The 13,146-nt window shown below is 43.5% G+C and overlaps 1 protein-coding gene across 5 annotated transcripts in view; it reads right to left on the bottom strand.

Moving 5' to 3' along the window:
- Window positions 1-13,146, bottom strand: part of IRF2 (interferon regulatory factor 2) — an 82,481-nt gene that overhangs the window by 37,307 nt on the left and 32,028 nt on the right. Inside the window, exon 1 of one of the 5 annotated variants that reach the window (XM_084626314.1) lies at window positions 9,349-9,644. The exons of the other annotated variants lie outside the window; for them this stretch is intronic. Coding sequence (XP_084482440.1) covers window positions 9,349-9,357 — 9 coding nt within the window. The 5' untranslated portion in view covers window positions 9,358-9,644. Of the gene's footprint in view, window positions 1-9,348; window positions 9,645-13,146 lie in introns of those variants that run through there. 5 annotated transcript variants of the gene reach the window in all.

Raw genomic sequence — 13,146 nt, forward strand, 5'->3', positions numbered from 1 at the left:
CCTGATATGACAGAATATTGTGGTTTCTAAAACAGCTGCATGTCCACCATTCCTTTACACAAAAGTACAGTATTAACACAGGATTAATTTAGCTCAGGTAACAAATAATTTAAAAATAGAAAAATTACACTAAGGCATTGGTACTGGTGCATAGTTAGAGTGGAAAACAAAATCAGGAAATGTAAAAGTTAAGTTTCTATTGTAATGTTAACTTGGCCATAAAATGCCATTTTGTGTTCCTATTTTTCTTGTTAAATGTATAGGTGTGAAATAATTCTGTTTATGTTGTTATGTACATACCATAAAATATACAGGATGTGCAACTCAGCTAAATTAACAATGCAGTAAAAAACTTGATCTTAACCAATAAGTAATTAATCTATAGTAGGAATTTGTGGAAAATCCCAAATATAAATTCTGTATCCCAGAACACTAGACATATCCTCCTCTTCCAACAGGTAACTCTCTTTGTGATGACAAAGTAACTTCATGGCATCTCATGGAGGGAGACAGGGTGTTTTTAGAGAAGGGTCCATAACTCTGCAATTTGCTTCCCCCACAAGTGCCGGAGCCTGTATTTGGGGGCCTTCAGTTCACGCTGCAAAGCTTCATCTTTTCTCCAAGGTTCTCTCTGTATGTTTGTTTTATTACTTTTTTCTTTTTTTGTGTACATGTGCCTAGAGCTTCCGATGGGAGTGCTTTAAAAAAGAATGGGAAAGCCACTTTGTACCATTTAGGTAATTAAAGCATGCAAAGAACTTTGAAATCCTCCAATGAAAGTAGCATAGAAGTGGGAAGTACTATTGCCTGTCATATAACTCCAGCCTGGACTCACCTCTGATTGGAATATATCAATTTCAAAACAAACAAATGAAAACCAGGAACTGACATGAGGTCTATGTAATACTAAGCCTGGCAAGTTCTTTCACTCTAGCCTTTCCCATACCATCTCCCACACCCAGCCTTTGTTTAGTATTTGCACTGTAAATAGAGCAGCTGTGCCTCTTCTGCACACCTACACATCCCTCTCCATTCCTCCTTAGCATTAATAGCTATGTGTCATAGAGCCATAGGGTTACAAGGGATCTGTTTCCCACTTTACACTAAATTTAAGAACTCAGGGCCAAATTTACAGAGGTATTTAGGCACCTAAAGATGAAGAGGGGTTACAAAAGCACCTACATGCCTAATTCCCAATGATTTCAAGACCCACTGGTTCCACTTCAAGTCAGGGGGACTTAGGCATCTAACTTACTTGTGTGCTTTTGAAAATCCCTCTAGGTGCCTATCTGCATCCGTAGGCACCTAAATACCTCTGTACATCTGGCCCCTCAGAGCTCAAGCCACCTGCAAGAAAAAACTTCCAACCAATTTCTTGGTTCAGTTGGTACCACCTGGCATTGCTCTGGGGGAGACAAGTTGGAGTACAATCTTGTTCTTAACATGCTCAGGTTGGCAACTGGAAGCAGGAACGTTAGACGCATGATACTCTCGAACTCGGCCTATATTGACCTTTAGCATCCCATTGCAACAGGATAGGGCAGGGGTGGCCAACCTATGCATCCGGAGCCACATGCGGCTCCTTGTACAAGTACCGACTCCGGGGCTGGAGCTACAGGTGCCCACTTTCCAATGTCCCGGGGGGCGCTCACTGCTCAGCTCCTAGCTCTGCCGCAGGCCCTGCCCCCGCTCCACCCCTTCCCGCCCCCTCCCCTGAGCCTGCCGTGCCCTCGCTCCTCCCCCTCCCCCTTGCCCCGCCTCCTGCATGCCATGAAACAGCTGATCGGAAGGTGCAGGGAGGGAGGAGATGCTGATTGCTGGGGCTTCCAGTGGGCGGGAGGCGTTGGGAGCGGAGGGGCGGGGAGCTGATGGGGCGCTGCTGATGTATTACTGTGGCTCTTTGGCAATGTACATTGGTAAATTCTGTCTCCTTCTCAGGCTCAGGTTGGCCACTTCTGGGATAGGGAAATGCTGTATACATTCACATGGCCCCATGTTTCAACCAAACTTCTTGAAATGGTGTTGAAAACATTGTTTGTTTGTTTTCTGGTTTACACCTATAATGGGGAGGCCATTGCACGGTCAGCAACAGGTCAGCTTCCTAGTGTGCATGGGGCCCAACAATGCAGTTTTTTTACCCAGACTCCAGTGGGATAGCCCAGTATAAGTGAAAGAAGAATTTGGCCCATCCTCTGGGGTCTTAAATTTTATAAAAGTGCTTCCCCTTGCTAACCAATCCATCCAAGAATTTTTGTTTTAAAGAATCAGAATTCTGACCCATATCTCACTTCTTCTAAGTATATTAAAGCTGCTGGTTCTGAAAATAAAATTCTCTCTTTTCTCTCCTCCCTCTCTCTCACCCAACTCTACCCTAAAGGGACTCAGTTATAGGCTAGTCTTTTGTCTTCTCAGTGGTGAGATTCCAGAATTGAATATATTTATGGGTATTAATAAAATACAGACATTTAACCTCATTTAAAATAATTAGCCATAGCAGCAGCCCATGACATGCAATGAGCAACAGAGTGTGAGACCTCCTACTTTACAAACTGATTATTTTGACTGTTGCTTAAAGGCTCATATAGTTTGACTATATGCTAGATCTTTAATCTATTTGGTCTTTCAAACAACCGTCAAATAAAGTTTCAGCTAGACACAACTGTAACACACACGCGTCCACACTTGACAGAGCCAATCCTGCATGCCTGACTAGGACAAAACTGCCAAAGAAGTCTGTAATGTTGCTTGAGTCAGGCCTGTGGGATCAGGTTGTTTGTTGATAGGAGGCCAGTCTATAGCACAGTTTCTGCTAGCACAGATTATTTTTAAAAATGAAATCCCCGTCCATACTGATATCATAACAGCAACAACTGGTGGTTGGTTAAACATGACAGCCAGGTCAATTTTTTAACATAGACAGGGCTTAAGAAAACAGTTTTCTCTGGTGATCACAAAGTGGCTTCAAAGGTGTAAATGACAGCAGGTGTAAATGAGTGCTGTATTTTCCTGCATGGTCATGTTAAGATCATTAAGAACATGGTTATCTCTAGACAGTTCTGGGGACAGTCATACGTATGATTTCATTGAAAAAGTGCAGCTCTGTTGACAACAGCATTGTACTCATTTTGCCTGGTATATTTCTGTGCAAAGCAGGTCTTTCTGCAAGGCCTTAACAGATGATAGAAAATAAAACTGTGATGGGACTCTCTCTTCTGAGAAAAACCTCCCTCTTTAAAGACAAACCAAACAATAAAAAACGTAAGATGGCTGGGTTCTCTCCAATATATGTTTTCACATCTCCTCTCAGGCCCAATGAGAGTTTGTTGGCTTCCCTTCATTCTTGACTAAAACCTTGGTGGAAAATCAAGAGACCAACCTATTGACCAGCACATACTCAATAATATTAGCACCATACAGAAAGTATGACCTCTATGGTTGAAGATCTCCACACCTGAACTAGAGCAGATGTAGAAAGAAAGTGAAACTAACGTACAGCATATGTTAGGTCAGAACAACATAAAATATTCCAATCCCATCAGTTTCATTTTTTGTTCGTTAGCAACTGGATAAGATGCATTTAACTGGAAACACTGTAACAGTAATTGAAAGGCACAATTGATACACCTCTTCGCTTTTGTCGTCCCAGGTTAACTCATTCATGACTACAGTTTTCAAGTACATAAAAGGTTGGTACAAAGAGGAGGTAGAAGAATTGTTCTTGTTAACCTCTGACGATAGGACAAGAAGCAATGGGCTTAAACTGCAGCAATGGAGGGTTAGGTTGGACATTAGGAAAAACTTGCTAACTGTCAGGGTGTTTAAGCACTGGAATAAATTGCCTAGAGAGGTTGCGGAATCTCCATCATTGGAGATTTTAAAGAACAGGATAGACAACACCCGTCAGGGATGGTCTACATAATATTTAGTCCTGCCATGAGTGCAGGGGACTGGACGAGATGACCTCTTCCAGCCCCTTCTAGTCCTCTGAGTCTATGATTAAGTTGCTGCGTTTCTCTAAAGGTAAAAATTTTGCAAGTTTCCTACCTACTCCTCTCAGTGCAAAATTTAGCTGATTTAGGCCTTGTCTATACAACCAACTTATGTTGATATAACTACGTCACTCAGGGATGTGGAAAATCCACACTCCAAGTGATGCAGTTATACTGAGCGAACTCTCGGTGTGGACAGCACTATATCGACAAGAAGTCTCCTCCTGTTGACAGAGCTACCATCTCTTGGGACGGTGGAGTACCTACGCCAGCAAGAGAAGCTACCCCGTTAGCACAGGTAGCATCTTCACTAAGCACTGCAGCTGCGCTACTGCAGTGCTGTAAGTGTAGACAAGCCTTAAGAAGCTTGTTGATATCTGAAAAAATTGTAAATGCTTCTGGAGAGGTAGTTAAGGAGGGACACCCTCAGGAGTCCCACATCTTTGAAAAAACCCTACTCTTCAGGGAAGATGTATAGAACTTTGTGGGAGAAATATTTTTCTATCACAGATTCCACACTTACAAAAAGAACTAAATATATTAAAAGAGTGAGATGTATTTTATAAGGTTATTAGCTGATATTCTTTTTAGTGCTTTCCTCATTTTAAGTTGTAGATTCACTTCATAAGCATATAAACCACTCTGTGTGACCAGACAGATATGCTGAGATAATTGTTAATTATAGGATTCAGGGAACTTGGGTCTCTGTTTGTCCACGTTCTGGGACTGTTCCAAGGTGCAAAGGAGCACCAATCCTATTTTAAGGAACAGCACTTGGATGAAAATTCTTGCCCTTGATCGCAGACTTGATCCTGCTTAGATATAGAAATGTGTCACCAAGCATCTTTTAAACCAGTCTACTGAGAATGCCCCAGTCCTGCAAAGATTCATATACATATTAAACTTTATGGACTGCAAGTAGTCCCATCAATCGGGCACTCAAACCAGAAAGGAACTGTCCAAATGTTTGGAAATTAAGAATTCAGGAAGGATGGATGTGGGGAGCCTCGTGACTGGAAGGGTTGTTGGTGTCACCCTGCAAAGAGTAACTGGGCTGGTGAGAGTCAGGGTGAGATCTTATGCTTGCAGGCTGGCTACTGGTATCAGGGAATTGAACTATAGCTGCACAGCACAAAGGTCCCCAAAGTTACAGAGCAGGCAGTGACAGAACCCCTTACCAGTCCCCAAAACAGAGTGGCACAGTCATTACCAAAGTTTCACTCCAATATTAGCAAACTGAGGTTCACATTCCAAACACTTGCTAAACAGCCCCTAATGGGTTCAAATGTGTGGGGAGCAAAGTACAAGCTTAACGTTTATTATTTTCTTTTGTTTATTTCCGGTTAAGAGAAGTACAACCAGGAAAGGGGGAAAAGAGCCAGAGAGTCCTTGGACACAATGGATAAAAAAATACTTTGAAGCTCATGTTTGCAATATAGTTTACCCCACAAAGGGAAATCAATAGAGGATCTGAGAACCATGCTCACTGAGCATTTTAAGCAGAAGTAGGAGGGAACAGGTGGAGATGAACCAGAGTTGGGACACCAACCAGACCTTAATCCCCTGCAGGAATTGGTACTCAGGTACAGCTGATTAAATTGCAGCTCCACAGGGACAAGGAGGCATATGAGTACCAGGTGCAGATGGCTCAGACTCCAAGAGAAGGCAGTCAGCAAGGAGGCAGAGGAGCAACAGATGGAATCGATCCACACAACCAAGGCTAACGAGGCGGCAGAGGAGCAGCGACAAACAGCAGTGACCAAACCAGAAGAGAGCGCACACAAGCAGCAAATGGAGGCACAAGAAATGCAGCTCAGAGTACTGGAACAGCAAAAAGGTATTCCACAACCCACAGGTAATCCCTGCCAGAACTCACTCAGCTGGGACAGACTGTGTCCATGTTTTAAGGACTCAAACGGCATAGAATATTTTACTGCTTTTGAAATATATGCCAGGCCAATGGCATCCCTATTGGGAAACAAATATCTGTACTGGTTTCCAAAATTTCAGGTATAGCTTTCCAAGTCTTTACTGGCATGGGCCATGAACTGTGATAAATATAAGGACACTATACTGTCAAGGTTTCAACTTACTCCAGGATCATACCATGTTTACCAACCTAAAGTCGCATGATAATATCAGTCATAAGAAGTTTATGTATAAAATGTGTGATTGTATGAAAAGAATGGGTGAAGTGTAAAGGGGCAGAAGAGGATTATGGGAAATTGTTTGATTTGTTTACCCAAAGTACATTTGTTTAATGCTTGCTCAGATGAAATCAGAGCTGCCATATGGGAAAAGTCTCCTAATACAGTGCAGGTGGCTGCTTGGGCTGTTGATTTGCATGTACAGGGTCAGAATGGGTATTGAACAAAAGTCTCAGTGGGAAGGGCAAAGGCCCCATGTAAAAGTGGGTCCCCAAATTGTTCATGAAAGCAAGGAGTGGGGAAGTGCAGCCAAATATATCCCAACAGGCACCCACCTAGTAATCCCAGTTACAAACCACTGATCCAGGACAAGGGCCCAAGAAAATGTTGTATGTGTAACTCTACTGAGCTTTACATTGAGAGGTATTGTCCCAAACCCAAACCCATCCTGCTCAGGTGAACAAAGCTCTGGTGAGCTCAGGACATACAGAGGAACTGAGGGGGGTGTACGGTTTCAACCTATGAAGGTACACAGGATGTTCATCCATTTTGGCCACTGGACATCTAGGATTAGAGAGGATTTTGAAAGGCTTCAGAAAATTTTCATTGGCCTGGTATAAACCTAGAAGGAATACTGTCAGTCTTATGACTTGTAACAAAAGTGGAAAAAGACTCTAGGTATCCACAAAGCCTCACTGCAACCATTACCTGTAATAGGAGAAGCATTCTATCGGGTTGGCATAGACATTACTGGTCCACTCCCTAAGCCAGTGGCTCTCAGCCTTTCCAGGCTATTATATCCCTTTCAGGAGTCTGATTGGTTTCACGTACCCCCAAGTTTCACCTCACTTAAAAACAACTTGCTTACAAAATCAGACATAAAGATACAAAAGTGTCACAGCCACACTATTCCTGAAATATTGCTTAGATTCTCATTGTTACCATAGAATTATAAATCAATTGGAATATAAATACTGTACTTGCATTTCAGTGTATAGTATATAGAGCAGTATAAACAAGTTGTTGTTTGTATGACATTTTAGTTTGTACTGACTTCACTAGTGCTTTTTATGCAGAGTGTTCTAAAAGTAGGTGAAATATATAGATGAGTTGATGTACCCCCTGGAAAACCTCTGTGTACCCCCAGGGGTTCACATACCCCTGGTTGAGAAACACTGCCCTGAACCATCCAAAAATGGGAATAAATATATATTGGTGGTAGATGACTTCACTGGCAGATACCCAGAGGCAGTGGCCCTAGCTAATATAGAAGTAGAAACTGGCAAGTGCATTCGTTTCCATAATTAGTAGGGTGCATTTTCAAATAGAACAGGGGTGGGCAAAACTTTTGGCCCAAGGGCCACATCTGGGTGGGGTAATTGCATGCAGGGCCATGAATGTAGGACTGGGGCAGGGGGTTGGGGTGCGGTGTGCAGGAAGGGGCTCAGGGCAAAGGGCTGGAGCGGAGGAGGGGTGCGGGGTATACAAGGGGGTTCAGGGAAGGGGGTTGTGGTGGAGGGAAACGTGCGGAGTGCAGGAGGGGGCTCAGGGCAGGGGTTTGCAGTGCAGGAGGGGTGCAGGGTGTGGCAGGGGGCTCTGGCCCAGCACCAGAGGGGTGCAGGAGGGGTTTGGGGTGCAGGCTCTGGCCCGGCGCCGCTTAACTGGAGCGGCTCCGGGGTGGCAGTGGTGCATACCAGGGCCAAGGAAGGCTCCCTGCCTGCTTGCCTGCCCTGGCCCCGCACCTTGCCGCTCCCTGAAGTGGCCGACACCACATCCCTGCGGCCCCTTGGGGATAGGGGGCAGAGGGCTCCGCATGCTGCCCTTGCCTGTGAGTACCTCCCCTGAAGCTCCCATTGGCCGTGGTTCCCCATTCCCATCCAACGGAAGCTGCGGGGGGTGGTGTCTGCAGGCGAGGGCAGAACACAGAGCCCTCTGCTCCTTCTCCACCAGGGGCCGCAGGGATGTGGTACCAGCCGATTCCAGGAGCAGCATGGAGCCCACGGTGTCACGGGGGTGGCAATCCCCTGGACCGGATACAGCCCGCATTGGGCTGTAGTTTGCTCACCCCTGAAATAGAAATACGACCAGATTGGGGGTCAAATTTCATGGCCCACATATTCTCTGAACTGTGGAAAATTAAAGTCTGCCCCATATCATCCAGAAACAAATGGGTTAGTGGAAAGATTTCATGGGACATTTAAATCCATACTAACAATGTATGTAGACAGGAAGGCAAGGGACTGGGGTACGCTACTGACTTTCCTATTGTTTGCTTACAGAAAGGTATCCCAAGAATTGACAGGGTTTTCTCCATTCAACCTCCTATATGGAAGGAAGGTCACAGGCCCCCTACACCTGGTCAGAAATTTGTGGGAAGGTAACACTGACTCAGAAGGGGAATGAGTGAATGAACCGGTATCTAAATTCAGGGCAGAGCTAAAAACCAGTATGGAGCTGGTACTGCATAATGTTGAAAAAAGCCAAGCTATACATAAAGGGTGGCATGACAAAAAAGCAAGTAAAAGAGCCTTTGATGCAGGTGAATTGGTTCTGGTATTAGTCCCTGTATAAAGCATAAAATGCAGAACTCCCAGGAGGGCCCTCTGAGGTGACAAGGAGACTAAGTGAAATCACTTGCAATGTACAGAATCCCTATAGTCAGAGTGTACCCCTAACTGTACATATTAACTGATTGAACATTTACTATAACAGAGACGCTTATAGCAAATGTAATATGCTATGCAGATGAGGACCACAGAGTATTGCCTCTCCTACATGTAATGTCTGGGAGTAAGGGGAAGACCCCTAAGAGTATGTCTATACAGCAAATAAAAACTCATGGCTGGCCCATGCCAGTCAACTCGGACTGGAACTGTGGGGCTGTTTCATTGCTGTGTAGACTTCCAGGCTTGGGTCGGAATCTAGGCTCTAGGACCCTAGGATACTGCATTTGTTTACCAATTTTGGACTTTCTGAGTTTAAGGTACTACCCTTCAGATTAATTAAATGCAGGAGCCACATTCCAGAAGCTGACCAAGCAGGTGCTACATGGGTTCCAGGAGTCTGCACTCCACTGTAGATGATATTGCTATATTTACCACCACCTGGGAGGAACACAAAACACATGTGGCAAGGGTGTTGAAAAGCCTCAAGGATGCAGGTCTCACAATCAAGGTGTCAAAGTGTACAGTTGTGCAGCAAATCTTTCTTACCTGGGTCATTGGATAGGTGGAGGCCAAATCCAACAAGATTCCCTGAAATAGGAAGCTACTGTGAATTGGCCTGTCCCCAAAACTAAGAAACAGGTTCAATCATTTATAGGTCTGGTTAACTATTACAGAAAATTTGTGGGCGGTTTCAGTGACATCGCTGCTCCTATCACAAGGACTATACCAGAAAACAAAATCAGAAAAAGTGGCTTGGTCAGATGCCTGTCAAAAGGGTTCTGATAAGAGCAAAAGAAATTGTGTCAAAGACGCCCATTTTGGCCAGTCCAGGTTTTTTTTTAAAAAAAACATTTTAATTGTGTACTGAGGTGTCCAACACAGGACTCAGAGCTGTATTAACAGAAATGGGAAGACAACAACAAGAAACACCCATTGCATTTCCAAGCAAAAAAACTCTCCCACTGAATAGAATTACTCGAATAGAAAAGTAGTGTTATGCTACTGTATCTGCTGTAAAACAACCCAGACCCTATCTCTTCAATAGGCGGATCATAGTGTTAACAAATCATTCACTACAAGTATGGCTCCACAGAACAAAAACTCCAGATTGCTATGATGGAGTATAGGTTTGCAGGCATATGATATGGAGATTAAATATATTGAGGGGTTGGAAAACGAGGCACGATACCCTATCCAGAAAAGAGGGTGTAGTAGAAGTGAAGCTTACATCATGGTCAGTGACCAAAACTTCAGCATCAGACTCACAAGGAGGGGTGCAACAATCGACTCCAGACACGCCAAAGGGAAAATATGTTTAAACCCCAAAAATGAGCAGTTAAATCAACTGATTGCATAGCGTACTAGATTATTGTTATACCAAGTAAGGTCTTCTATGAAAGTTTGTAATGTTCTGAACTTGATTAGTCATTATGAGATATGTATACAGACTGAGGTTATGAATCCATGTATAGGTGTATATAGAAAATAAAATTGTACTCAGAATTTATACTCCAAAATGCACTACACCTCATAGCATGGGGAAGAGGCACCTCCCAAGACAGGGATTTACACAAAACTTGCTTTAAGTAATGATCCATTGTCCAGCCCAGGAAGACAATGATGGACCATTAGAGTTCAGAGGAAGACACAGAGAAATCCAGGCTATCAAGTCAAGAGGGAATTTCCCCACTCCACATAAACATAAGTCACCACAGACTGAAAGAAAAGGGGAAGAGAAAAGAAAAAAGGACAGTCTTTCAAAAACAGGTTCGGGACTTAGGCTTGGTCTACTCTAGAATTAGGTTGAGAGACGTAGCACTTAGGTCAATGTAGTTCAGTCAACCTAGTGTCAGTGGAGCCTCATCACTGGGGACTCCAGCTTTCAGTGTCCCACAATACCCCACACTGACAGCTGGTGCGAGCACTCCTGGTGAGGATGTGCACCGCCTACAGAAGGAGCTAGTGGGGATGTATAAAAGAGATTTAATTACTGTGGTGGCCATATGTCCACATAACTTAAGTCGCCTTAATTTTGTAGTGTAGACTTGCCCTGAAGTTATTTTATCTACCCCCTGAGGGACAGTCTTATGGCAAATGACTGTTCATGAATGCTGGATCCCTCCTGTAGCCAGAGGGTATGCTGAGAAACTACCTCGAAGCAATAGGTAACTTAAATTAGAAAAGGGATTTTATTAAAGTATAAAAGCTGAGATTGCATTTTTACATTTTTCTGTGTAACTTGTGTGCTTTCCCTCACTATTTTATCTTTGAATCTGTGGTTTTTCTATTAAATAAACTTCATTTATTTTTACCCCAAGCAGGTCTCAGATGTGCAAACTGTGTGGAGTGTGCCAAAGTAAGCTGGTATCTGGGAGGTGCTTTCAAACCTTGGGGGCTGTGACCAACCAGAGGGGGAACATTCTGGTAATTAAGAACTTGAGGAGGATGTATTTGGGGGGGGGGACCTGGAACTGGAAGGCTGTTGGCATCACCCTGTAGTGGAGTAATTAGACTGGTGAAAGACATCTTGTGGGCTGGCTACTGATGTCAGGGAATTGAACCACTGCCACACAGCACAAAAGCCCCCCAAGGTTACAGGGCAGGCAGTGACAGAACCCCTTACCAGTCAGGAGGAGGGCGGGGGGGGGAGGTCCCTAAAACATAACATCACAGATTTGATCCTGCTTAGACAGGGAAACATGTATCACTAGGCATGTATCCTGCAAAGATTTATACACATGCTTAATTTTATATACAGCACGTAGTCCCACTGAAGTCAATGGGGCACTCATAGTGCATAACATTAAGTACAGGCACAAGTCCTTTAAGGATCAGGGCCTAAGATCATGACATCAACAACATACTTTCTACCCCCTCAAATGCATATGATTGTATGTGGTATTTGCAAATACTTTCAAAACAAGCTCTAGCCCATGAAATTTTGATTTTTCACAGGTAATATGACCCACTAATATGACCTGGATTAGAAGTATTTTAAAGATATAAATCAGTATTTTAATTGTTACATACATTGTCATTTAACTTCACTTTTCAGTTACACTGAATTAAGACATTTGAATCTTCCTGACCCTAAAAGCCTCTAATAAAGAGAGCCCCCCACCTCCCCTGTATAATTAGTGCTCCAGCAAAGAACAGATCAGTTGCATCTTGAGAAATAGTCAAGTTACATACTTTTTCTTGAATAAACAAAAGAGATGAAAATATACATAGATCAACTTTAGGCATAAGCCTGTGCTCCCATTCTGACCGGCCTCCCCTCTACTACCAATTCTTGACCTGTCCTTCGGTGGGAAAGAAAATCATCCTAGAAGGTCAAACTGACGACACTCTGCTTCCTTCCCCAGACCCAAAAAATAGTTCTGTGTAGCTTGAAAGGTTGTACGTTCCACCAAAAGAAGTTGGTCTAATAAAAGATATTACCTCACCCACCTTGTCTTGCTTATATCCTGGGACCAACACGGCTACAACACTGCAAACAGACTGAAAGAAACTCTACCATGGAACCAGCAGCATGGGACAAATAAGTGGCAGCAAAATCTGGTATGCACATGGGTGTACCCATTCTCAGTGCTGCAGGGGTTAAGATTTCTAATGAAGTTGTCTGAAGTTCCTGAGACTGTCAAACTGGAGATAAGATTAAGGAAAGTAAACAATCTATGCAAAAGACCTTGGATTGTTGGACAACAGAGGTCAAGATGAAGGCAGGAGCTATGCTATCTGGCCTGTTAATCTCAACCATTGCTGGTGCTTCTCTTGTCTTATTGAGGAATATTATTGATATGTTATCAAAAAGGCACTGAGGAAACTTCATTAATTCCTTGGTGATTTCCTTATAACTCCTGGTGGAAGGAACCCTCACTTGGGTTCTTTTTAGTTTGAAGTCCAATTTAACAGACAAGTGGCATCTTCTCATTCTACAGAGCCACTCCCAGTGTGTAGTCAGCATTCTAGCTCCTCACTGCAGTGATACAAATATATATTTTCCTGCTTCTTCCTCTTGTTAGTACTGCAGACGCAGCAACACGAAGCTGGATTATATTTCCTTGTGTGCATCACCAACAAAAATTATTCACTGCAGCCCAGAAAACGGCACATCTTACTTCCTCATTTATCTGCCACTTCTCTGCTTCCCTTGGTCCTAAGTCAAATACTAACAAAAGTACTCCAACAGTATTGTCATTGATCAAGGGAAAAAGCACTGCAGAGGTACAGGCTGATTTAGAACAGCACAGTGATGGCACCAAGACTTTAAGTCAGTCTCTCTCTCTCTCTCTCTCTCACACACACACACACAGAGGTAGCTTGAAAATGTTTTCCCCTTCT

Source organism: Lepidochelys olivacea (genome assembly GCF_965140295.1).
Source record: "Lepidochelys olivacea isolate rLepOli2 genome assembly, chromosome: 4".
Classification (NCBI taxonomy): Eukaryota; Metazoa; Chordata; order Testudines; family Cheloniidae; genus Lepidochelys; species Lepidochelys olivacea.